This window comes from Oncorhynchus masou, chromosome 19 (genome assembly GCF_036934945.1).
Source record: "Oncorhynchus masou masou isolate Uvic2021 chromosome 19, UVic_Omas_1.1, whole genome shotgun sequence".
NCBI classification, from domain to species: Eukaryota; Metazoa; Chordata; class Actinopteri; order Salmoniformes; family Salmonidae; genus Oncorhynchus; species Oncorhynchus masou.
This window is the reverse complement of record NC_088230.1, coordinates 31,223,017-31,249,907: the sequence shown is the minus strand read 5'-3', so window position 1 is coordinate 31,249,907 and position 26,891 is coordinate 31,223,017. Positions and strand designations below refer to the sequence as shown.

Here is a 26,891-nt window from a genome sequence, read left to right as displayed (position 1 = left end):
CCTTTTGTAACTAAAAATTAAATTGCAACACTCCAAATCTTGCGTCGGCGTAGAGCTTGCAGTAAGCTTAATGGTACATACATAAAACATTTATAGATGTAATACTATATAATATAATACTATATTATATAACTTTTTATAAATTACGAAATATTAGATCAATTTAACTCAGAATCGTTTTGTTAGTGACTTACAATACCGGTCAAAAGTTTTATAACACCTCCTCATTCAAGGATTTTTCTTTATTTTTTTGTCATTTCTACATTGGTGAATAATAGTGAAGACATCAAAACTATGAAATAACACATATGGAATTATGTAGTAACCAAAAAATTCTTCAAAGTAGCCACCCTTTGCCTTGATGACAGCTTTGCACATTCTTGGCATTCTCTCAATCAGCTTCCCCTGGAATGCATTTCCAACAGTATTGAAGGAGTTTCCACATATGCTGAGCACTTGTTGGCCGCTTTTCCTTCAACCCTGCGGTCCAACTCATCCCAAACCTTCTCAATTGGGTTGAGGTTGGGTGATTGTGGAGGCCAGGTCATCTGATGCAGCACTCCATCACTTTCCTTCTTGATCAAATAGCCCTTACATAGCCTGGAGGTGTTGTGGGTCATTGTCCTGTTGAAAAACAAATGATAGTTCCACTAAGCTCAAACCAGTTGGGATGGTGTGTCGCTGCAGAATGCTGTGGTAGCCATGCAGGTTAAGTGTGCCTTGAATTCTAAATAAATCGCTGACAGTGTAACCAGCAAAGCACACCCACACCTCCTCCTCCATGCTTCACGGAGGGACCCACACATGTGTAGATTATCCATTCACCTACTATGCGTCTCACAAAGATACAGAGGTTGGAACCAACATTTTCAAATTTGGACAAAGGACAGATCAAAGGACAGATTTTCACCGGTCTAATGTCCATTACTCCTGTTTCTTGGCCCAAGCAAGTCTCTTCTTCTTATTGGTGTCCTTTAGTAGTGATTTCTTTGCAGCAATTCGACCATGAAGGCCTGTTTCACATGGTCTTCTCTGAAACAGTTGATATTGTGATGTGTCTGTTACTTGAACTCTATGAAGCATTTATTTGGGCTGCAATTTCTGAGGCTGGTAACTCTAATGAACTCTGCAGCAAAGGTAACTCTGGGTCTTCCTTTCCTGTGGCGGTCCTCATGAGACCCAGTTTCATCATAAAACTTGATGGTTTTTGCGACTGCACTTTAAGAAACTTTCAAAGTTCTTGAAATTTTGCGTATTGACTGACCTTCATGCCTTAAAGTAATAATGGACAGTCGTTTCTCTTTCTTTGACCTGTTCTTTCCATAATATGGACTTGTCTTTTGCCAAATAGGGCTATATTCTGTATATGGCACACTTATTAACTGAAATGCATTCAACACTTTTTTGGTTACTACATGATTCCATGTATTTTTCATAGTTTTGATGTTTTCGCTATTATTCTACAATGTAGATAAAGAAAAAGCTTGAATGAGTAGGTTTTGTAAAACATTTAAACGGTATTGTACATTTTTTAGATGAGACAGATAAAAATTGCAGCAAGGGTGTTAAAAAATTGGTGACAAAGTGGTTTCTGTTAGAATTACACCACGTTACCCAATTTTATTTTGGGGGGGGGGAAATGCTCTAAAATATGAATTATTTGCATAGGTGCATGTTAATTTGCAACAGAGCTAAATAGTATGTATTTTAGGATGATTATATATTATATTTGTGTTTTATGGTCTATAGGTTTAAATGTTTTAAAGCCTAAAACATGTTCACAAGCGGCATAAAGACTCTGAATGATATGGTACTTGGCTCTTGGGTGAGTTGAGCTCCTATAACAAAGGTATTATTAGTACTGCTCTTGCATGCTTTCATTATGTTGAGAGCTGCACAAAATCTGACATTGACAAAGCAAATAACCCTTGGACTCTCTGACCCTTCCTTCCTTTCGCCTGTCTGCAATATGCACTGTGCCGTACACACGTAACCTACACTGTATACAGTAACATTTACTTAAAGCCCGTAGGTACCTACACTGTAAGCAGTAACACGTTGTAGGTATAATGCATTATAATGACGTTCTAATCCATTGTAAGACTATAGGCACAAATGAGCCTCTTTACTGTCTTGTTATCCTATTATAATCATCCTGACTAAAATAACAGCCTATTTGAGTCACTCGAAAATCTCCTACATACAGTAGAGAGGGACAAAACATGTAAATAAAGGCTCATACATGCTTACAACAAGTTATAATGCATTATACCTGCAGATTTTAAGTAAATGGTAACCTCTTATGCTTATGCATGTGCAGCGTATGCATGTGTATTGGCACTGGCAGTCAGTGAGTATGTACTGGTACTGTAAAGACATGTCTAATTAGTTCTCTGTCTGCCTCTACGACTACAGTCTCAGACCCCAGAAGAGCACAGTACTGGTGTCTTGGGCCGGATCGGGAGCTGGTTCTCCCCCTGGAAAGAAAGAGGGAGCCCCAGGAGTCCAAGTGACGATGCCTCTCAGTCCCCGACGGAAGACCAGAGCCCCAGGCCACAAGGAGAGGGGGCCCAGGAGGAGCCTGTGAGGGGAGAAGAGGAGCAGCAGAAGGAGGGACAGAATTCCCAGCCTGCCCAGCGGCATCTCTCCAGGGTTTTTGAGGAGTGGAACACGGCGGACGCCAGAGCGTCTACCCACAGGGACAGCCCCCTCTCTGCAGCCAGCAGCCACAGCGAGTGGGGAGAAGGAGGAGGTCCTAGGGAGGAGGAGTGGTGGATTGCCTCGCAGGGAGAGGAAACGGAGGAGGAGGGGGGAAGGAGCAGTGGAGCGAGCGAGAATCCTGCCCCGAAGAGGAATGCCAGCCATCTGACACGTGTTCTTTCATCTGCCCTTGAAGAGGGAGTGGCCTGGGAGGACTTTGACCGACAGGAACACACCCAGGCCCTGCCCCAAGCCCAAGTCCAGGCAGGCAAGAGGCTGCATGTGTACCTGGAGGAGACGAGCCTGAGCCTGAGCCAGAACGGAACGAACACCCACACAAAGCAGGAAGTGCCCCACTCCATCATCACCACCAGGGTAAAGAAAAGACTTCAGGTGGTTTCCAGAGCAAAATCATCCAAGAGTGTTGACTTGTCATCAGAGAACACCAATACAAAGGAGAGGACAGAGGAGCGCAAAAGGATTTGTCTCAAAGCTCCTATAGGGATCAAAGGTCATAGCAGTTACAGTGCCCTGGTGGGAGTGTCACTGAAGTCCCCCACAGAGACACAGACGAGCTCACAGACCATCCCTGAGCTCTCTGGTGAAGAGGAGTCAGACAGAGACACAGACACAATGGGCCGTAAGAACTCAGGCAAGAGGCGGTCCAGGAAGAACTCCTCAGGAGATGGAGGAGGAGCCAGTTCTCAGGAGAATACACCCACCAAAACCCAGCCTGGAGCCGAGAACTCACCTACATCATCAGAATATAACACACCTAAACCTGGAGACTCCACCCCCTCCTCTTCTAAAGACGAACAAGCTTCAGTTCCCAAACAAATACGCAGAGGGAAGGAGAGGGAGGAAGCCCAGGAGGACCTAGACGCACCAGTACACGCCACCCTGGTAGCCGTGGTGGACGGGGAAGGGGACATGGACATAGACATGGTCGACGACACGAGCCCATGTCGGGTGGAGAGGCGCACGGAAAGCGCCGGGTCCAAACGCCGGAGCATGAAGGTGTCACACAGCGAGGTGAAGTTCTTTGCGAAGAAAGTGATGGTGAACTCGGAGCAGCCACTGAGTCCAGAGGGAAACGGAGGACACATAGCCGTGAGCTTTGAGAAAGGAGGAATGGCTACTGGAAAGGTCACGGAGGGTCATGATACAGCTAAGGGAAAGGGCAAGGTGGAACCGAAGGTGACTAAGAGGTGAGTTGTGTTTACCTGACTACTAGATTACTGTATCGTTGGATAACCTACTTCCTGACTACGCAGTTTAGGAATCAGATATGTTATTTAAATACTTTAAATATCTCTGTTTATAGCAAAAAAAAGTGAAATAATGATATTCTACCTGTAAAGGGAAAACTATCTTTGTAGTTCATCAAAATATGTCCTACATTTGTTGGCATTTCAACCACTAACTCCACTTAGCTCAAAGTTTTTTCAAAACACTAAATCCATTGAGATAGATTTTGTGTGTGATATAGAACAAATGTAGTGTATTTACAGCTAGATCAATTGAATATCAGGGTTTTTGTTCATATTGAGACAGAAAACATGCTTCTTTGTTTTCATTCGTCACAGATCACCTGATTTAAAGAAAGTGGACGAGGAATCCAAGACTCTTCAGCCTATTGGGAGGATCGCAGATAGGATCAGCCTTTTTGAGGGGAGAGTGATGGGGGTTGCCAGTCCCAGTAAGACTTACCCCAGGAGTGCAGATGTTTCTCCCACCAGGAAAGTCAAAGAGCAGCTAAGAACAAATGTAAACAGAGAGCTCAGGTTGCCAGATCAGCGGGAGAAATCGGTGGAACGTGGCGATGCCAGGTCCAGCTCGGCCCCCCCTGTTCGGGAGAAATTAAAAACGATACGGGAGCGGGTGAGGAACTTTGCAGAGGCTCAGAAGGTGGATGATAAAACAATGGTACCCCAAAAGTCCTCTAGTATTGCAGGAATAGCTGAAAATTCTACAGATTCTGCTGTGTCAAAGACAACAAAACAGGACATTCAGGGAAAACTGGCCAGTGGGGAAAAGACTCCTACTCGGAGCACCCCAAAGGCAGAGATAACATTGAAACCAGCGGAGCCAGATACCACCCCAGTAGGGGTCATGCCAGTTCCTAAAGCAGATCAGACAGACTCCAAAACAAAGGACAAAGAGGCTACTGAAACAGTGGAGCTACCAAAGAGGCCTACCAATATTGACCTAAAGACTTCAGTTAAAGGGGGGAGTAGCTCAGACTCAAGCCAGCTGACACCTCAGGTGGACTCAACCAATGAGGTCAGCCCACAATCCAAAGCAAACAGCAGACAAAACTCCAGGTCAAAGAGACGGAAAAGCAAAGGAGGGGAGTCAGCCAATCAACTGAACCCGAGCTGTGACATGAAACAGGAAGTGACAAACACTGAGCAGGAAGTGGTCAACAGCAAACAGGAAGAGGCAGGCACCACAAAGAAAATGGCCACTGCATTTGAGCAGGACGTTAATACAGTTACATCGCCACAATACAGTCAATCTGTAGACGTAAAATTAGATGTTAAAAAAGAGTCTGTTAGTGAAAACAGCCAACAAGTAGTCATTAAAAAGCCAGCAGCCTCAGACAAGCAGATCAAGTCATTGTCAGATGAAAAGGAAAATTCTAACAAACCGTTAAAGGAAAAGATGCAATCACCCACACCTCCAAACGTCAACAAAGACAATAAAATGGCTACCTCTGATCCTATCAGTGTAAGAAAGGGGCCCAATGATAAAACTGTAGACATTCTACCCTCACAGAGTTCCAAGGGAGAGAAGGCAGAGGGGGGAAGCTCTGAGACCACCTCTACCATTAAGATAAATCAAAATGTTTCCAAGGACAACAGCGAAACATCCCTGTCTTCACATTTGCCTAAGAATAAACAGACTCTTGTTCAAGACCCCTCTCGTGTGGAGAAAGGCTCACCTGTCCCACACGCTAAAGTCGACAACAGACCAATGCAGCCTGAAAAGAAAGCGGTGGAAATGGTAAAACAGCCTGAGAAAAATACAGATACAAAGTCAGAGAAGGATTTGCCTTCAGGCAGTAGACAATACACCCCTGAGACAGATGCTACTAAAGCTGTCCCAACCTCTGTAGCTCCTATTAAACCTCCAGCCTCACTGACTCCTACACAGCCTTCTCAGTCAGATAAAACTGCCAGTGTTGTCAATCAGATTGATGAGACAGCGATGGGAAAAGAGAGTGATCAATGTGCAATCGAGCCTCCTAAGGAAGGGTCGTCTACACGTGTGCCTGAGCAGAAAACAAAATCGTATCATCAGGACCCTGTATTAGAAAAGCAGCAAACCAATGTCTCAAAGCAGACCCAGTCTGTAATGTCATCTGAGGCGAAGACAGATAAACCTAGCCACGACACACTGACACACAGAGTGAGGCCTACCCCAGAACCCACCCCCTCAATGCCTAGCACTACAGTGCCAGTAGTAGAGAAGGACACCTCTGTAAAAACAGAAAGCAAGGCCTCAAAACCTACAGAGGTAGATTCTACTCAGAATCCTTCGGATACCAAAGCCCCAGAAAAGACAAAAGGTCAGGGAGAGAAAGAACTACCTGGGCCAAAGCCGAAGAGCAGTGAGGGGTCAAGTCTGGATGTTGGGAAGGAGAACTCCACTGCTGTAAAAACAGAAAGCAAGGCCTCAAAACCTACAGCAGGAGATTCTGCTCAGATTCCTTTGGAGACTAAAGCCCGAGAAAAGACAAAGGGTCAGGGAGAGAAAGAACTACCTGGGCCAAAGCCGAAGAGCAGTGAGGGGTCAAGTCTGGATGTTGGGAAGGAGAACTCCACTGCTGTAAAAACAGAAAGCAAGGCCTCAAAACCTACAGCGGTAGATTCTGCTCAGATTCCTTTGGAGACTAAAGCCCGAGAAAAGACAAAGGGTCAGGGAGAGAAAGAACTACCTGGGCCAAAGCCGAAGAGCAGTGAGGGGCCAAGGCTGGATGTTGGGAAGGAGAACTCCACTGGAAAGACTATAGCCCCAGAGGTAAAAAAGTCAGAGGATGTGAAGGAGGGGAACACTCTCCCAAGCCAATCACAGAGTGAGGACAGAGAAAAGACAGTGATGTTGCCCAATGGAAAGCTAGCAGAGGGAAAATGGGATGTACTTGAACAAAAGTCATCTACTAGTAGTTGTACTACTACTGTGCAAGAATGGACAACAAATGAAAAGCAAGGAATTATGGTAACAAATCCTACACTGGTTGGGAATGTCGAGATCCACCCGGTAACACAACTCAAGACAACCAATGAGAAATCAACATTTTTCCCCAGTCCAGGCAAAGTTCCGAAGATACTCTCTTCTACTGAAACCACCAAAAAACAGAGCCCAGTCTCTCCCCAACATCCATCCCTGAATAAGCTCCCCTTGCTGGGGGGCGGTGGTAGTGGCTTGCCACTCCAACGCGACACCCCCTCCAGCTGGCTAGACGTGGACCATCGCTTTCCCAAGCCGAAGCTCCTCCACCCCGCTGAACCCAAGCTCAGCTCATCGGTCAGCGAGAGCAACCTCTTGGACACGTCCGGAGAACTGGACGACGATGACTTCATCGAGAACATAAAACGCCTTGGCGTGCCTTTCTCGTTGCCACCGCGGCAGAACCACCACCACCATCCTCCCAAGCCACCGTTCGCAATGCCCGCTATCCGGGAGGACCGCTTCGAGAAGACCTTTGACCCAGAGGAGTTCCAGTTCGGCCTGAGGAGGAAGAGGGAGTTTTCTGTGGAGACGACCCAGAGTCTTCTGCCTAAGCTCCAGAGGAACCAGGTCAAAGGGGAGCTGAAGCCGGCCAGGGCCAGCATCACAGACCGGGACAGGGGCAGCATCCTACTCAAGAGCCTCGACACCCGTTCCAGGCTCCTCTTGGAGAGGGAGAAGACCACCATGGAGGAGGGCGAGGAGAAGAGGAAGGAAGAGGGTGAGGGGGAGGAGAAGGAAGAGGAGGAGGCAAAGGTGGTGAAACCTCGTATGTCACGCTTGGAGCGGAGCTGTATCCTTAGTAGCCTGAACAGCTCCTCCACCCGGGGCAAGAGGCCCGGAGTTCAACTCCAGATGGACACCACTCCGGGTGGGGAGGTGTCTCCCACTGAGGCCCCTCACCTCCAGCCCAGCCCTTCACCAGTCACTAAGCCATCCCAGACTACCTCCCCTTTCTCTGGGGAGCTCAGACAGGCATTGGCCAAACAGCCCAGCCCTCCACCACCAGTCCCCCAGACTTCCCCCACTTCCTCTGGGGAGGCTACCATCCAAAGTCGTAACCTGGGGAACAGGCCCACTGCCCAGACTGCTGTGGTCAGTGACTCAGCTTCTCCGTTCCCGTCCTTTAACGACATCAAGCTGCCGGAGTATTTAGAGAAGTACCTTCCTCTCCGAGAGCCTGCTGGGAAACTAGAGCTGAGCACAGGGCAGGAACTGCTCAACTCAGAGGTAGGTTTTCCACAACTCTCAATTCTATTGAGTAGTGCTTGCATCCCACACCACATGTTGAATCTAGCACCTTTTTTACATCTCAATGGTAGTGTTTCTCAAACCTCTCTTTGAGAATCCCAAGTCATGTTACGTATTTGTTCTATTCCATTACCAACACACCTGATACTCTAATCCAATGCTTAACGATTAGATGACCATTCAGATGTGCGGGTACTGGCAAGTGTTTTGGGTAACACTGCCATTGAGATGTTTGAAAGCTATAGAGTGTGTGATCCATCTTGATTGAATGGTGTGAAATGCAAGCAGTGTACTCCCGAGTGGCGCAGCAGTCTAAGGCTCTGCATCTCAGTGCAAGAGGCGTCACTGCAGTCTCTGGTTCGAATCCAGGCTGCAGCACATCCGGCTGTGCTTGGGTGTCCCATAGGGTGGCACACAACTGGCCCAACGTCGTCCGGGTTTGGCTTTCCTGTTGGATTTCCTGTTGATTAGCAGAACATTATCATAGAACGCAGACACTGTTCTGTGTTTCAACATGTTATCCTATTTCAGTAATTGTTTTTGTATTTCCGTAGGTTGTTACGGGGAGGGAAGCATGTCTTACTGCCTCACACACGGATCCTTATCTGATGGGTATTTAATGGTTATTGTTTGGTTATATCAGGTTATTGGAGGGATGAAGTCACTTGACGGAGGTGGTAGAGGAGACTTGAATATCAGGCCTGGACTCCTAATGCTGGATGGAAGACCGAATCTTCCTCTGGTTCCTCCATCCTCCCTACTCGAGGCCATGGCCCCTCTGGCTGGCCCACTAGGGACTCGTACTGACCATGTAAGTGTGTGTGGGAGAAGGGGATGGATGGATGGGTGGGTTGAGGGGTTACACGTGTGTAAAATTCATTAAGTATTATGTATAAAACAGTTATATTAATTGACTTAAACATGTCTCATAATAGTCAATAAAACAAACCATAGTCAAACCATGAGTCAGAAAGGACTGACCCACAAACAAGTACACAGTACGCAGAACACAGTCTTAGGAAATAAAACTATCTAGAGCCTTAAAGGGTTCTTGGCTGTCCCCATAGGAGAACCCTTTAAAGAATACTTTTGGGTTCCTATGTAGAACCCTTTGTACTGGAAGCAAAAACAGTTCTACCTGGAACCAAAAATGTCTCTACTCTGGGGACAGCTGCAGAACCCTTTTGGAACACAGTACACACAATTAACTTAAACACTGATAAGCAGCTCTGGAACCTGGATTTTATGACATTGAAGATAACCATCTAGAATGTCATGATAATTGCAGTATTCATGTGATTTTGGTGTTACAGAGAGAGGATGTGAATGGATCCCATAGGCGACCAGGAAAGGTAGGCACAGCTTCAAACAGATATTTCCAAAGAACCAGGATAGAATTGAAAGAATTAGTAGGATAGAATTGAAACTGAATGGAAGGAGAAGCTATTATTTGTGTCCCAAATGGCACCCTATGCCCTATGTAGTGCAGTACTTTTGACCAGGACCCATAGGACTATACAGAATAGGGTGCCATTGGGACTCTACCATTGTGTTATTGAAGACATCTGTTTCATATGGTTTCGCATCAAGGGAAAATGGGGTTGTTTGAGAAAGGAGCAGATCTACAGCTGGATATGTTTAAGAACAAGCTATTCTGTACTGCCAAGAGTCATTTAAACTCTGTGGTAAAGCATTGCATTGTGGAATCTCAGGGGGTGGGGATGGAAGGCAGGCAGTTAAACATGTACTTTATTTTCTTTATGCTGTTTCAGTAACTGTAGGTTTGCATGCAAGAGTGATAAGGTGGCATCCCAAATGACACTTTGTTCCATATATAGTGCACTGCTTTTGACAAGAGCTCGATGGCCAAAGCAGTCACTATAAAGGGAATAGGCTGCCTTTTGGGATGTTATATTGTGAGGTTATATAATGCTTGAAGATGAGAATTACAAGTGAATGGAATGAAACATCCTAACAAACTCTCATGGTAGCTCTGCCAACTTAGTCATATGATGAGTCACCCGATGAGTCATACAATGTGATGGAATATCGACATCAGATTCCGAGAGAGGGAGAGTTAATGTACTTCCTTTTCTTGATGTCTTGATTAAAAGACAGTTCGTTTTGGTAGTCGGATAAATGGAAGTTTGCTTCTTCAAAAACATATACATAATTTTTTTAAACCAACAACGTTTCAAAATGAGGCAGTGACAGCATTTATTTTTCTGTTGATATTTTGAAATGACACATGGTGTTTCCATGGTGATGTTTGAGCATTTCCTTCTCTCTTTATGCTTTCTTCAAGAAAATAAAACCCACAGTGCACCTTGCCAGGTTCACTTTAGTTTATTAAGCTTACGGTCTCTCGGCCCTTCATCAGAGCTGCTCATGACATCTTTTTCTTTTGATGTTTTGAAATGTTCCTATGATGTTCCTATGATTTAGATGGTGTTGTTTGAGCATGATCAGTTTAGCGGCCAGACTTATGAAGTCTTCAGAGACTTGGTGGATGCCACCCAGCTCCAACTGTCTCCTAGGATTTCTGTGAAGGTGTTGAGAGGATGGTGAGTCACACAGCCAAACTGGCTCTTATATCCTACAGAGTAAATGTTCTGTTTTCAAAGTTCAAGCAAGGTCTGGAATAGGAATATCCAGTTAACAGAAAAACACACAGCTTTGTATGCTCTGTCTGGCGTCTGTAGAAAGCATATTTACATAACATGTAGCGTAGTACTTTCTTGGCAGAGAATATCTGGCATGCCAAGCTGAGTTATTCGATGGTTTCAAATACCATCCCATCCTATGACTCATGTCAGGAAATACCAATGCGTGATAACAATTATATTGGACTGTTTATCATTCATATTACTTCATTTTATTGAATCAACCACCCAAAGTTATTGTTCTACATGATACTGGGACATGCACAAACAATAAACTAGTCCAAAGTCAAGTGGCCTGGGTACCAGTCTTTACACTCCTTGTCATGCAAAACATGGGGTACAAGGAGTGTAATGTTAGCCAAGCAGGTTCGGGATTTCAGGCGACAGAAAGAGTTAAACGTGTAAAAGAGAACTTCCGGGTGAAATTAAGATGAGCGGCCTCTGATAGTCAATAGAAAAATGCATCTGGATTCATTCAAGTTGCAACAGAAAGACATCCAGCAAGAGCACAGAAAAAGTGTAATGTCCGCCAAATACAACAGGTGTAGACTTTACAGTGAAATGCTTACGAACCTTTCCCAACAATGCAGAGTTTACATTTTTTTATACAAAATAAAATAACTAACACGAGGAATAAAATAAAATACACAAGAATGGAGTTATATACAGGGAGTAACAGTTTTTTAAATATATTTGCTAATTTATTTAAAATAAAGAACTGAAATATCACATTTACATAAGTATTCAGACCATTTGCAAACATTTCTGAAAACCTGTTTCTGCTTTGTCATTATGCGGTATTGTGTAGATTTCTGAGGATTTATTTATTTAATCTATTTTAGAATAAGGCTGTAACGTAACAAAATGTGGAAAAAATAAATGGGTCTGAATACTTTCCGAAGGCACTGTATGTGTGCTCCCGAGTGGCGCAGTGATCGAAGGCACTGTATGTGCGCTCCCGAGTGGCGCAGTGATCGAAGACACTGTATGTGTGCTCCCGAGTGGCGCAGTGATCGAAGACACTGTATGTGTGCTCCCGAGTGGCGCAGTGATCGAAGACACTGTATGTGTGCTCCCGAGTGGCGCAGTGATCGAAGACACTGTATGTGCGCTCCCGAGTGGCGCAGTGATCGAAGACACTGTATGTGCGCTCCCGAGTGGCGCAGTGATCGAAGGCACTGTATGTGCGCTCCCGAGTGGCGCAGTGATCGAAGACACTGTATGTATGTGCGCTCCCGAGTGGAGCAGTGATCGAAGACACTGTATGTGCGCTCCCGAGTGGCGCAGTGATCGAAGACACTGTATGTGTGCTCCCGAGTGGCGCAGTGATCGAAGGCACTGTATGTGCGCTCCCGAGTGGCGCAGTGATCGAAGACACTGTATGTGTGCTCCCGAGTGGCGCAGTGATCGAAGGCACTGTATGTGCGCTCCCGAGTGGCGCAGTGATCGAAGGCACTGTATGTGCGCTCCCGAGTGGCGCAGTGATCGAAGACACTGTATGTATGTGCGCTCCCGAGTGGAGCAGTGATCGAAGACACTGTATGTGCGCTCCCGAGTGGAGCAGTGATCGAAGACACTGTATGTGTGCTCCCGAGTGGCGCAGTGATCGAAGGCACTGTATGTGTGCTCCCGAGTGGCGCAGTGATCGAAGGCACTGTATGTGCGCTCCCGAGTGGCGCAGTGATCGAAGACACTGTATGTATGTGCGCTCCCGAGTGGAGCAGTGATCGAAGACACTGTATGTGCGCTCCCGAGTGGCGCAGTGATCGAAGACACTGTATGTGCGCTCCCGAGTGGCGCAGTGATCGAAGACACTGTATGTGTGCTCCCGAGTGGCGCAGTGATCGAAGACACTGTATGTGCGCTCCCGAGTGGCGCAGTGATCGAAGACACTGTATGTGTGCTCCCGAGTGGCGCAGTGATCGAAGACACTGTATGTGCGCTCCCGAGTGGCGCAGTGATCGAAGACACTGTATGTGCGCTCCCAAGTGGCGCAGTGATCGAAGACACTGCATCTCAGTGCAAGTACCTGGCTTGAATCTAGGCTGCATCACATCCGGCTGTGATTGGGAGTCCCATAGGGTGGCGCACAATTGACCCAGCGTCATCCAGGGTAGGCCAACTTTGTAAATAAGAATTTGTTCTTAATTAACTGACTTGCCTAGTTAAATAAAGGTTAAAGAAATCAAAAATATATACATGAAGGCAGGGTAAAGTGACCTAGATATCAGGATAGATAATAATAATAATAAGAGTCAATTTTAGAAAAGAACAGAGTAGCAGTGCAAAAGTGTGGGAGTGCCAATGTAGTGTGTGTGAATGATATGGTGTGTATATATAGTCTAGTGAGTGTGTGTAGGATCAGCCCATTAGTTTACTATTTAGCAGTGGCTTGGGGGAAAAAGCTGTCGATGCTGCCGATGCTCCGGTACCATTTGCTGGAAGGTAGCAGAGTGAACAGTCTATGGCTTGTGTAGCTGGAGTCTTTGGCACTTTTTCGGGCATTCCTCTTACATCGCCTGATATAAAGATCCTGGATGGCATGGAGTTCGGCCCCAGTGATGTAATGGGCTGTCCGCATCACCCTTTGTAGTGCTTTGCGGTCAAGGGAGGTGCAATTGCCATACCAACCGGTGATGCAGCCAGTCAAGATGCTCTCGATGGTGCAGCTGTAGAACCTTTTGAGGATCTGAGGGCCCATTCCAAATCTTTTCAGCCTCCTGAGGGGGAAGAGGCGCTGCCGTCTCCTCTTTCCGACTTTGCAGGTGTGTGTGGACCCTGTTAAGTCCTTAGTGATGTTGACGCCAAGGAACTTACAGCTCTTGACCTGCCCCACAACAGCCCTGTTTTTTTTTACCTTTCTTTTTCTTTTACCTTTATTTAACTAGGCAAGTCAGTTAAGAACACATTCGTATTTACAATGACTGCCAATCAAAATGCAAAATTGCCTAGTTGTGGATTGTGTGTAGCCCAATCACGAGGCATGCCTACAGTCAGGAACATGCTGCAAACCTGTCAGTGAACAGCATAAAGCCAAAACAAGCCTTTCACAATATTTCTAATACAATTGCTGGAAGATACAGCTTGGAAAGCAAAGGGATCCCACAGAAAAAAAGACTAATCTGTCTGTAGGCTACCAAGTTATCAGCTTCCATATAGGCCTATTGAACGAACAGCATTGTTTTACCAAGTGAATTAAGAGAGAGAAGCTGTTGGCACGAGCGTATCGGCTGTCGCCGGTGAGTGAGCTGAGCATCATTGGGTGAGTCAGTGAAACTAGAAAGCTTTTTTCGGACTAGACTTTCCTCCTTCCCCCTTTCCTCCATCCATTTACACACACCTAGGCCTAGGCCAATGATGGATGGACTACAAGGTCATTTTTATTCATCTCAGTTTGTCAGTGTCAAAGTAGCCTATCATTTCGATCATTTGTGAGGTATTCTAAAATTAAATAGAATTGCATGAAATGCGTTTATAAGGGCCACTTTGGCTATTAAAAAAAATCCCCATTGTGTGCAACTCCTGCAAGCGCCTCTACTGATCTATGCCAGTTCACAAAAGCAAGATAATGCATTCATGCTTTCTGGTACCTCAGATCACCCCGGGTAACCCCCCTCTCTGGCTCACTTTTTGTTCCGGCACCTCCAAATGTACAATTAAGCACTGGTTAGGATTCATTTTTATCGTCACTGTGGGGACGACATTGTCTATGTACTTATTGATGAAGCCTGTGACTGTTGTGATATCCTCAATGTTACCGGATGAATCCTGGAACATATCCCAGTCTGTAAAACAGTCTTGTAGCCTCGCGTCTGCTTCATCCGACACACTTCTGTAATGAGCATATCACCGGTACTTCCCATTTGAGCTTTCGTTTGTAAACAGGAAGCTGGAGAATTGAGTCATGGTCAGATTTGCCAAAGGGAGGACGAGAGAGTGCCTTGTATGCATTTCTGCAGTTAGAATAAAGGAGGTCTACATAGCCACTATCAGAAACAACTGTTCTGTCGACAATGTCACTAAATCTTGTAGGAACCTCCAAATAAGGCACAGTGGTCTTGGTAACTAGCCGTACAGAGTAGAGGTTGACCGATTATGATTTTTCAACACCGATACCGATTATTGGAGGACCAAAAAAGCCGATACTGATTAATCGGTCGAGAGGCAGGTCGTTATTGCTTGGACTAGTTAACTGTATGGTTGCAAGATTTGATCCCCCGAGCTGACAAGGTGAAAATCTGAACAAAAAAATAAATAATAATAAAATAATAATAAATAAATAAATAGGCGCCCAAAAATACCGATTTCCGATTGTTATGAAAACTTGAAATCGGCTCTAATTAATCGGCCATTCCGATTCATCGGTCGACCTCTAGTACAGATTACAAGTAATTATCACATCAGCACTTATAACAGGTCAAAGGTCTGCTTTAGAGGTTTAAACAACATCATCTGCAATTACATTTAAATACAGATGCAATTATAGACTTGCTTACCAAACATGGATTTTAGTCATGGAATACCTGGTTAACTCCGGTTTCCCCTCTCCAGGGGAATGCCTCTCTCAGCGTCTTCCCACTCACGCGAATATGTTTAATGCAGATCATCCATAATCAATGCGACAGTAATCAAATACATGTAAAATAATACATCAATTAGGAGAAAGAGATAATCATATTGTTCAAATTATTCTATTTCTATTATTCATATTTTATGTGTTTGTTTACCTGCTCCTATCTGTCTTTGCAGCTGGGTGCTTTATGAGAGGCCTGGGTTCGAGGGACGTTCCATTGCCCTAGAGGAGGGGCCTATTGAGCTAACCAATGTCTGGGCAGATGCAGGGCCGCCAGGTTCACACCCCCATGTCGACATACCAATGGTCATCGGCTCCATCCGACTGGCTGTATGGGTGAGTGTCCACTCACTGTAAATGTTGCTACATAGAGAGACACAGCGTAACATATCATGAGCCTTATAATAAGACATAATAAAGGCTAATACTCCATAAGGGATAATCAACGAGGGGCAGGGTTGCCATGTTTGCTGATTTCCCACCAGTTGGGTTACTTTGAAAACGTTGTCGCTGGTGAAAATGTATTGGTCGCGGGTGGCAGGTTTTTGGGCTACTTCTAATTGAACTGCGGCCGCCATGGCATTTCTCTCAAAGAAATGTACAGTATATTTCACTGAATTTTACTCATGCTCAGTTCTAGGGTCTGGAGTTTTACTCATGCTCAGTTCTAGGGTCTGGAGTTTTACTCATGCTCAGTTCTAGGGTCTGGAGCGCAGCGTGGGTGTAAATTTGAATTGGAAGTTATGGAACTCCCTGGTGTGCTTCTGTTATGGGAAAACGTGTGGAGAATGATAGGGTACATCTGCATCTGTTGGCCATCAAGTAGGCTATTCATTTCTATGCCATTCTAGGCTACTGTAGCCTACCATTTGATACAATAAATATGTTGAACCTACGATATCGCTGGAGTCGCTGCAAATCAATTTGTGCCACTTGTGCAGCCTACCTGGAGCTGGCAAACATATTTAATAAATAGCCTATAACTCTGTTGTTGTAGCCTTGTATTATTATGAAATTATTAATGGCCATGTCAGTTAATTAAATTTGAAGTCATCAATTGTGATCATGGCCACAGACTATCACAAATGTATCATTCTCCAGATTTAATGTCAGCTTCATTGTGGACTTTTCCCTGAAATTAGATGTTGGCCTATCAGGGGCAATATATAGGCTACCTAGATCTAGCTCAGCAAAACATGGCAAAGTTGATTTGCAATTATAAACACATAGCAGTCAAAACAAGTTAAATCGACATACATTGATGGAAAATAATCTGGAAAGTTTGATACGGGCCATGTATATTTTCTCTTTTGACATATTCTTAAACTGGCAATAAGTCATATTTTGATGGAAACCAAATGTTGCTTCGTAGCCTACATCCTTATAAATTACTTCTATATTCCTTCTTAATTCACTTGATAACGTTATGGGTAAAAGGTTTATTGGATAAATGTGGCAACTCCTCTCTTGCTGCACGACTAGTTTTCAGGCCTTGGTTTTCCGAGGTCATTGGTTAGAAATGTAGCTAGACCTGGCAACCCTGACGAGGGGCTTTGGGTTCTGTTAAATATAATGCACAATATGAAAGGTGTGCCACAACGCACAGCAGACTGCCACTGACCGTCAACTGAGTTGCATTATTTTCCACAGAAGGCCTGAGTTGATTATTCTGCTTATCCCAAGGTTATAATACAACCCATTTGCAGCTAGAAATGTGTTAATTTGCTTATAGAAATGTGTTAAACATCCATTGAAGTACCTAACAAGTTTAACTTTGCTAGATAGCTACATTAGATGTTTTGGTAACCAAACAAATGGACTAAACTTAGCTAACCAAAACGTTTGTCCTCCTAGCTTGCTATTATGAAAATCGAATTCAACAATGCCAATGATGTTTTCAATTAAACTTTTATTTCAAAAGCAACTCAAACATAGAACATATTAGAATGAACCTCATAGCTGTTGGTTATTGCCGTGCATTACTTAAGTGATAATGCTGGAAAAGCCGGTGTTTGGAGTGTTATTAAGTCGACGGCCGGCAAACCGTGCCAATATATCCTCCAAACACCGGCTTCGAGGGCATTATCGCTTTCATACAACGGGTTACCAATATATTCAAATAATGATTGATTCATTTATTCATACTATTTCATTCTTCCAAGAGATATAGTGCCGACACAAATCTAAGGTTGCTACCAAAATCGGCTGATCAGAGACTTGACCCAGTTGTTAAGTCTTGCAATCTTCTTATCACTTGCTTGCAAGCTAGCCAACTACGGCTAACTTACTGTCACGTCAAACAGTGCAGCCAGAATAACAGAAAAATAGCTGCATTTGCATTTGTTTAAGCTGTTTTCTAGTGACATTTATTTGGATACATCCATAACAATGAGATAATGATGCACAATTTTGCCTGGCATAGGAAATGTGGTCTCTTGTCAGGACACTGTTGTTCAAGGGAGCTAGCCGTGTGGCTCAGTTGGTAGAGCATGGCACAGGCAACGCCAGAGGTGTGAGTTTGGGTCCAAAGGGGGAACAGTAGGAATGAAGATGTATGCACTCACTTGTAAGTTGCAATAAGTGGATCTGCTAAATGTAAACACAGCTAACACAATCACTTCAAACTTTAATTTGACCTGTTTTCTATTGACATTACTTTGTATGTATCCATAAAAATGATGCCAGTTGATTCATGATTTTGACTGGCTGAGAAAAGCTGCCTGCCTGTCTGTCTCATCCCGACTCCCAACACATTCATTACTATGGTCAGCTGGAGACCAAATTTCAATATTGAAACAATGTTGCAAATTTCAGAGAGACAGGCAGCAAGGTTTATACAAATCACCGCTGTTGAAATGGGAGATAATGTCTAGATGCTTTTTATAGCGGAGATCAAGTTTATAAATTGCCTGGCTGGGCTGATGAGACAGTGGATTGCCCAGTGAGATTAGAACAGAGTAAACAGGCATTTCAACGTATTTTGCCGGTGGTAATTTGGGGAATAGACACCTTCTGGAATGCAGTTTTAACTAATCAGTATCCAGGATTAGACCCACCCATTGTATAAAGAGAAACATAATGCGCACTCTAGAATGCCCTTTAAAGGTCATTAGAAACAAGTATTCAACAATGCTGTGGTATAAATGCTTACATAAAGCATTATATCTGTCAGTTTTAAATAAAGTGTTACCACAATGCAATCAATCACAATTCTCCCTTCACAGTATGGTGACTGTTCCTGGGTTTGTGTTCCCCTCTGTAGGACTACAGCATTCCCCATATTGACTTGTTCACTGAACCAGAGGGCCACGGCAGGCTAGCACCGTACCATGACGACACAGTAGAGATCAGCTCCTTCGGTATCCCACAGAACACAGCTTCCATCAAAGTCAACTCTGGAGTGTAAGTGTATCTAATGGTGTTTGTATTTACATGGTACCTCTTCAGTCCACTCTAGGGCAGGGTATTCCAAGCCCTTTCCTGTGACCCGTCCTGGGTTCCCGTTGTGGTTTTTGCCCTAGAACTACACAGATAACCAAATCATCATTGAGCTTTGATTATTTGAATCAACTGTGTATTGCTAGGGCAAAAACCACAACGTGGGGGCCTCATGACCGAGCTTTTGGAAACCCTGCTCTTGGGTGTAGGTGCATCTTAGCTCTTCCTAAAATGCTACATATAAATGTCTATGGTGTAGTGGTTCAGTGGATCAGTCCACTCTGTGTAAGTGCATCTTTGCTCCTCATAAATCAGGGGTGGTCAAACTATGGCCCACGGGATGGACAGTTTTCTAAAGCAGTGCACTAAATAGGGAATAGGGTGTCATTTGGTATGCTGCCTTATTACTCTTGCGTCCAGATATGTAGTTACTGAAACATCCGGCATACATCTTTTATTTATTTTTATTTATTATTTGAAAGAAGAAAAAAAAATCCACTAGATTAAAAAGTATGTAGAAATTATAATGGACCTTTATATTTTCAAACAACTGCCCTTTTCCTAGCCCCCAAATTGATTTTGACAAACAAATTGGTAGAAATAAATCTACGGCCCTGTTGATTTTCGAAATCCTGATGTGGCTCTCAAGACAAAAAGTTAGCCCAACCCTGTCCTAAATGTCTATGGTACCTTTTTGATCCCTTTGGGTTGTCAGTGAGTGTAGTCCTCCTGAACGGTGCCTCTAGATGTCTATGGTACCTCTTTAGTTTGTTTAGTATGCTGCTTGGCTCTTGTTGTAAACCTCCTCAGCAACAAGGCATTCTCCTCATGGTTCTTCTAATGAGATCTGGGTAGGCAGTGGGAGATCAGCATTACATACTGCCGTGCAATACAACTCTTGCTATTGTAGAGAATTCAATTACTGTTTCAGTTGGAGATAATGACATTTCGGAGCCTTGAGCGACCAGGCAATCCTAATTCTCTACGTTAATTATTTCATCGCTTCTGGCTGCTACTGAACCAAACCTGGGTCATGTTCATTAGGTTCCAATGGGAATAAAACTGATTGAACCAGGGAGGGACAACAAGAAATGCTGATTGTTGTGTTACTTTTTGGGGTGTGCCGTAATGAACCTGATCCTGAGTTCAAATATAATTTGTTTACTCTTAAAACTAAGCCTGCTCAGAGTGCCAGATCAGATAAGCTTCTTTTTTTTTAAAGTATTTCAAAGAATTTGGATTGAAGAAGAGTCAGGAAATGATTCAAACCCTGTTTCCCAAACCTGGTCCTGGGAACCCAAGGGGGGGTACACATTTTGGTTTTTGTCCCAGCACTAACACATGATTCTAATCAAAGGCGTAAGTTGATTAGTTGAATCATGTGTGTTAGTGCCTAGGCAAAAACCAAAACGTACACCCCTTTCAGTCCAGGATTGGGAAATACTGGATTAAATAATGATGGGCATGTTGATGTTTTTGAATGAGGCGTTCATTTTAATGTGGCTTGCATGTGGTATGCTGTCATGGTGTTGTTGTTGCAGATTCACATGCTCAAAGTGATTGCCCCTCAGGGATAAATAATGTTTTAATGCAATTGATTTGCAGGCTAAGGAGAGCGAGAAAGCACTGACAGATAATGATTACTGCCCCCCCTCCCCTGCATGCTATAGAGAGAAAGGTAAAAGTGGGGAGGGAGAGGGAGAGAGAGAGAGAGGTGGGGTAGGAGACTGGTAAAGGTGGGGGACATATAGAGGTAGAGAAAGGGGGGTGAGGGAAGAAACTGGTAAAAGCAAAGAGAGAAAGAGGTATAGAGAGAAAAAAGGAAAGAAAGAATCTGGCAAAGATTTCAAAGGTTATTTTTCCCACGTGAGGGGTACGTTTCAGAACATTGTGTGCCCTGGCTTCTAGCTGAAGCACACCACAATAGACAATAGACCATTTCCCTCTTCGTTGCCAAACTGCGACTAAAGACGGTTTACTTACAGGCACGTGAGATCGAACAGTCCCCTTTCAGGAAACATTATTTTCTGTGCCCGACCATCCCGGAAATTCTTACTGGAGGCAGTTAAAATTAGAGTTGAATACTTGTGGCTGTCAAAGAAGTGATCATCTAGCCTCAGACCAATGATACAGTACATCATGGCACCAGACTGAATGGTGAGCACAGCGTTCAGTCTAGTTGAACCAGGCCAGTAATCAACTCAACACCAATGTTATTCCCTGAATACTTTGGCCTGTGTTTCCTTAGCAACTCTCCCTGCGGTTCTTTTTCTGACTCACACACGGAATATCTGAGTACTGTACAGTCTTTCTTTCCTTAGCCTCACTCAAGGTAATCTAGCATTGTACAGAACTGGGGGTAAAAGAAGCTAGCACAGCATTGGATGGAGAATAGAGTTTATCCGTAAATCTATCACTGATGTTTTATGTGTGATACACAGGCATAATATGAACCAGGATTGGCATCAATAACTTAACATTTCAGTTTAATCAATTCAGGCGATGAATGGAAATTTAATCCATTATTTCAAAATTGCCCATTATTTGAATCTAATCTCAGTTCACCTGTGGACCGATTTAAATTTAAGACAATTTGGACATTCATGTAAATCATTTATTGATTTGGGGCGGCAGGGTAGCCTAGTGGTTAGAGCGTTGGACTAGTAACCAGAAGGTTGCAAGTTCAAAACCCCGAGCTGACAAGGTACAAATCTGTCAATCAACAATCAACCCACTGTTCCTAGGCCGTCATTGAAAATAAGAATTTATTCTTAACTGACTTGCCTAGTTAAATAGAGGTAAAATAAATTGATGTAAACACTGATCTCAAGTCTGGATTAGCCTGAATTGGAATGGGAGGTACCCTGCTTAGAAGAACAGATGACTGATCCATTGGTGTGTACATAATGTTTAGGGATTCCTGTTCCTCCCCAACACAGGTGGTTGGTGTTCAGTGACCCAGGGTTCCAGGGCCTCCTGGCAGTGTTGGAGAAAGGAGAGTACCCCTATCCCGAGACCTGGGGGTTCAACACACCCTTCATCGGATCCCTCAGACCCCTCAAAATGGTGGGTGCTACAGTATCTCACAATAACAGATGTAGGATCTTAATTTGATTACTCTTTTGTTGCCGAGAATGCAGTAGGAAATGCAAAATTGTATTGTATTCAAGGTTTCAAAAGGCTTCTAAAGTTTGTAATTTGATTTTCTTTAACGAAAAAAGGTATCAACCCCTACAACAAATGGCCATGAATTATAATCCACATTCTGTATCCTTTTACTGCAGGATTCATTTCCTGCTGTAACAAACTGGCTCAAATTAATATCCTACATATGTACTGCACATTAAATTACATGGATTAAACTACATGTCCATAAAATACAATGGAAGTAAGAAGGACGATGAACAACAAACAAGGCTTGTGTTCATTTACAATTTATCTTTTTGTTTTATTCTATCTCCTAACCTTTGTTTTACCTTTTTTTCTGTTTTCAATGTTTAATTACCTTTTGAAAAGAACAGGTGCCAATGACTAGCAAATCATTTCCAAGGCAGAAGAACAGTACACGCAAAGAATGAACTAATCTATAAAAGTATATCTTTATTTTTGGAATAATCTTCTCGTTTAGCCACATTTGAGCTTTTATTGAATTGTGGAAATGTGTCTAAAGCTACAGTATATATCTTTATGAACATGTATCTTCATGGACATGTAGTTTAACCCATGTATTTTATGGACATGTGATAAGATTAATGTGCAAAGTCATGACTGACTAGTGAGTGAGCTGTTGGCCAACAAGCATTCAACATTGGATGACTAGTGAGCAATTGTCAAGTGTTCTAATGGCATTTTGCCTCGTCTTTCTATGTCCTATACCACTCTACATGAAGGTTATTAAGTTCACTGTTGTACCAAAATACTGAAATTACTCAGACGCAGAGACAGAATGCACTCATTCAATCTGAATGAGGCTTGTCCAGTCTCTGGGCGGTGCAATCTCTCACTATATCTCCTATCTGTCTTCATCAGCGTCGCAGTTCGTAATGCTATGTGCGTAAATGGCAGAATTTGCATACTGCTGACTCCCACCTCGATGTTGTGTGCTTTTTTAATTAGTGGACTATAGTGCTGTTGTGATTGATTATCTCTGTTACAGGGTGCCTTCAAGGTGGAGAATCCTAATGAAGTCAAGGTACGCCATTACTTTACCATCACATTCTGTTTCACTGTCGTCCTCAAGTTGTCCCGGGTTCAAATAGTATGTGTTAATTCAAATACTTTAGCTGCGTTTGATTGAGTTTTCCTGGCACAATGGAGCCAATACAATAGTCCCAAAAGGACAAACCCTTCTGGCACCCCAGACAGGCTCAATCAAATGTTTAAATCATTTAAAACCTTTTTTAGCATGTTGTCAACTAACGTATTGTTGGTCTGACTATGAAAACACTATTGAAAAACAACCAATCACAAATCATTACGATCAGGTCTTGGGGTCAATCAGGGGTCAAACACCCTTTGAACCGCTCCCTCCTCCATTTGACCTTTGTCTCCTCAGGCTGTGGTGTATGAGCGGCCTGGCTTTGAGGGATCCTGTCTGGAGATCGATGGGGAAGTGTTCTGTTTTGGAGATGAAGGAGATGAAGAGGCATCAAACCTGGAGTCAAACAGACTGAAGTCAGTGGGCTCTGTGAAGATCCTCAGAGGACTGTAAGTTCATATAGCTCTCAAAACATTCATATGTATTTATGTGGGAGAATACTTTATTACTGGTTATTAAGAAACACAATACACAATCAAGGTGTCATGTTGTGATGTTACAAAATGGTACTGTCAGTGATGCAACATAGAGTGGGGCAAAAAAAGTATTTAGTCAGCCACCAATTGTGAAAGTTCTCCCACATAGAGGAGCCTCTTAAAGAAGAAGTTACAGGTCTGTGTGAGACAGAAATCCTGCTTGTTTGTAGGTGACCAAATACTTATTTTCCACCATAATTTGAAAATAAATTCATAAAAAAATCCTACAATGTGATTTTTCTCATTTTGTCTGTCATAGTTGAAGTGTACCTATAATAAATTACAGGCCTCTCATCTTTTTAAGTGGGGGAACTTGCACAATTGGTGGCTGACTAAATACTTTTTTGCCCCACTGTACATATGAAGTAATATACTATACAGTGCTTACAATGTAGCTATTGTCTAATTCCCTTTTATTTACTGTCCCAGCTGGGTGGGGTATGACCAACTAGGGTTTGAGGGTCACCAGCATGTCCTGGAGGAAGGCGAGTACCTGGACTGGAGGGACTGGGGAGGAATGACTGATCAGCTGCTATCTATACGACCTGTACTGGCTGTAGGTATCATGCTATGACCAAGAACTGAATGTTGTACGATTTGGTATGAAATTATGAATTACAGTATGGATGAACCCCCGCTATAAATGAGCATCAATCCTCCTCTTGGAGAAGTTTTGCTCTACACTCTTATTTTGTGCTCTACAGTCTTTCCAAGGGGGTTCTTCGGCTGTCCCCGTGGGATAACCCATTTTAGTTCTAGGTAGAAAACTTTTTGGTTTCAGGTAGAAGCTTTTTGGGTTCCATGTAGAACCCTCTGTGGAAAGGGTTCTTCATGGAACCCAAAAGGGTTCTACCAGGAACCAAAATGGTTCTACCTGGAACCAAAAAGGGTTCTTCAAAGGATTCTCATATGGGGACAGCCGGGCACCTTTTTCTTCTAAGAATGTATTGTAGCCTTACACAAACACACCTGATTCAGCTAATCAATAGAGTCAGGTATGCTATATTAGAGTTGGAACAAAAGCATGCAGGGGAGCTCTCGTCAATGAGGAGGGTTGGGCACCTCGGATGTTTGATGTTGTTTGGTATGCCATGCCAATGATGTAAAGGTAAGTCATGATAGGATATTGTTTGTTATGGTATGCCATGACCATACAATTAGTTATGCAGTACTAAAACAGACTTTCCCCATTCCATTCAGGTCAATGTTCTGTGACTGATGGACCAGCAGTCATATTGGGTGTACCTATGAGTGTACCAGTCAAATGGCTGTGAACTGAGGGTTTTGTACATTCTAGTAGTTCTACTTCTATGGACAGAACCAAGGATGTTCTTTGTTTCATTTCCCCATGACAGAATTTCATGTCACCACACCTCAAGATGTTCAGTGAGAGAGACTTTGGCGAGCTGGGTGCCAACATCGACATCTTAGAGCCTATCATCAATATAGAGGACACCGGCTATGGGCTGAAAACGCAGTCTGTTGACGTTATGGGCGGAGTGTAAGTTTCTACCTCTGGTGTGCACAGTTAAAGTTACAATCTGCCATTTCAACAGCCTGACCCTGTCACTTTGTTTGGTAAACTTGGGGATGGGACTTGGGAAATGTAACCACTTTCAAATTCATACAGACCTATGGAACCATGGATAATTAATTGAAATGACCATTGTGGCTTTAAATCTACCTTGCCCAGTCTTGTGTGTTTTTTTTATGAAAATGAACAGTTAGTCCATTACAGAAATTCTGGGCTGTGCTCTGCTATTCAGTGTGAATGTAATGAGACGTCTACATACTGTTACCCACTCATTTACTGTCCTGATTTAAATACTCCAGTGATCTGTAGTAGCTCAGGTCAGGTGTCTTGTAAGTTTCATTATTATCACTGTGTCCTGGCGGACTACATAGTTCAAAATGAACACTACAAAGCTGAAAATGTAGAGTTCTAATAAACAGAGGCAAAGTTACAATTCAACTTCTAAAAGCATATTTGATGCTGTATAGTTAAAAGGTAGACTCAGCGAGATGACGTTGCAACGAGCAGTACCGCAGATAGTGGGATGACTGTGATGCAAGACTTTGCTCTCACACAGTCACACAGAGGATCTACACCAGTGGAGGCTGGTGGGAGGAGCTATAGGAGGATGGGCTCATTGTAATGGAATACATTGAACGGTATCAAACACATTAAACATATGGAAACCACATGTTGGACTCCATTCCATTCATTTAATTCCAGTACATTACAATGAGCCTGTCTTCTTATAGCTTCTCCCACCAGCCTCCATTGATCTAAACATGTGCGTGTGAGTGCTTCACGCTGCTACATCGTGTTAGCTACAGGGCCAAAACAGCGATGAAGTTGTTGCAGAAATGAACCCACTATGTGTAGACGTGCATTCAACCTCCCCTCGCTGAGTCTACCTTGAGAGTTTCAGTGAAACACCAAGTAAACAGCAATATTGGGCCGATTTCCGCTACAACTAAGAGGGTTGAAGCGCCTTGTTTAAACTTCTCTGCTGTTTTCCGCATGTTGGAGCTATTGAAACATGCACAGATACCCTGCGCTACTCTGTGAGTGCATCTTCTGGCATCGCACTCATCTGCAACATCTGTTGTGCTGCTCGTGGCAACGTCATATCTCAGTCTCAGATGTTTAACTTAAAGTGAACCTTGACACATAGTATCCTACAGCATGTGCAGCCCTCTAATCGTTGTTACTAATGTGTCTGTGCGAGCTAATTGTTTCTCACTTTGGCTGAAATATCTTCCTGTATTGCCTGCAGGTCTAACGCATGTTCATTCATGTACAGTATGTTATCTTAAGTTCCTTCTCTCCGGATAAGGGTCTTGTTCATTAGGGCACACCGTACCAAAACATTTAAAAACGCAATACAAAAACAAGCATTTCAAGATCAGGTTGTTCATACACGTTTCACTTCGTTTTTGGAACCTAATGAACAGTTGTAGGGCTGACTGTAGGCTGGCTGCCTCTCCCCGGCTGGCACGTTCAGACGGGACCAAAATTCCTCCGAGACGTTCAGTTCAGTCCACGCCTCATTTCCTGGGTCTCTCTGTCAGTTGGGAACAGGGTGGAGTACACTATGTGCAGCAGAGCACTTCCACTTGCTTTTGGAGGAACGTCTCTGGTTCTGTTACAGTGTTGTGAACCCTTATTATAGTGTACTACATAGCCTCGCCCCGTCGTCCCTCTCCCCCATCGTCCTTCTCCCTTGTCGTGC

General features: G+C 43.7%; 1 protein-coding gene across 2 annotated transcripts in view; it reads left to right on the top strand.

Annotated features, from left to right (window-relative positions):
* LOC135506176 (beta/gamma crystallin domain-containing protein 1-like) overlaps positions 1–26,891 on the top strand; it is a 46,913-nt gene that overhangs the window by 2,864 nt on the left and 17,158 nt on the right. Inside the window, exons 2-14 of one of the 2 annotated variants that reach the window (XM_064925654.1) lie at positions 1,750–1,825; positions 2,416–3,908; positions 4,287–8,163; positions 8,828–8,995; positions 9,498–9,536; positions 10,630–10,748; positions 15,597–15,756; positions 18,683–18,822; positions 21,798–21,924; positions 23,015–23,050; positions 23,414–23,565; positions 24,082–24,208; positions 25,008–25,153. In XM_064925654.1, the coding sequence (XP_064781726.1) occupies positions 1,775–1,825; positions 2,416–3,908; positions 4,287–8,163; positions 8,828–8,995; positions 9,498–9,536; positions 10,630–10,748; positions 15,597–15,756; positions 18,683–18,822; positions 21,798–21,924; positions 23,015–23,050; positions 23,414–23,565; positions 24,082–24,208; positions 25,008–25,153 (6,635 nt within the window). In that variant the 5' untranslated portion in view covers positions 1,750–1,774. The remainder of the gene's footprint in view (positions 1–1,749; positions 1,826–2,415; positions 3,909–4,286; positions 8,164–8,827; positions 8,996–9,497; positions 9,537–10,629; positions 10,749–15,596; positions 15,757–18,682; positions 18,823–21,797; positions 21,925–23,014; positions 23,051–23,413; positions 23,566–24,081; positions 24,209–25,007; positions 25,154–26,891) is intronic. The other variant, XM_064925655.1, reaches the window with a different exon arrangement.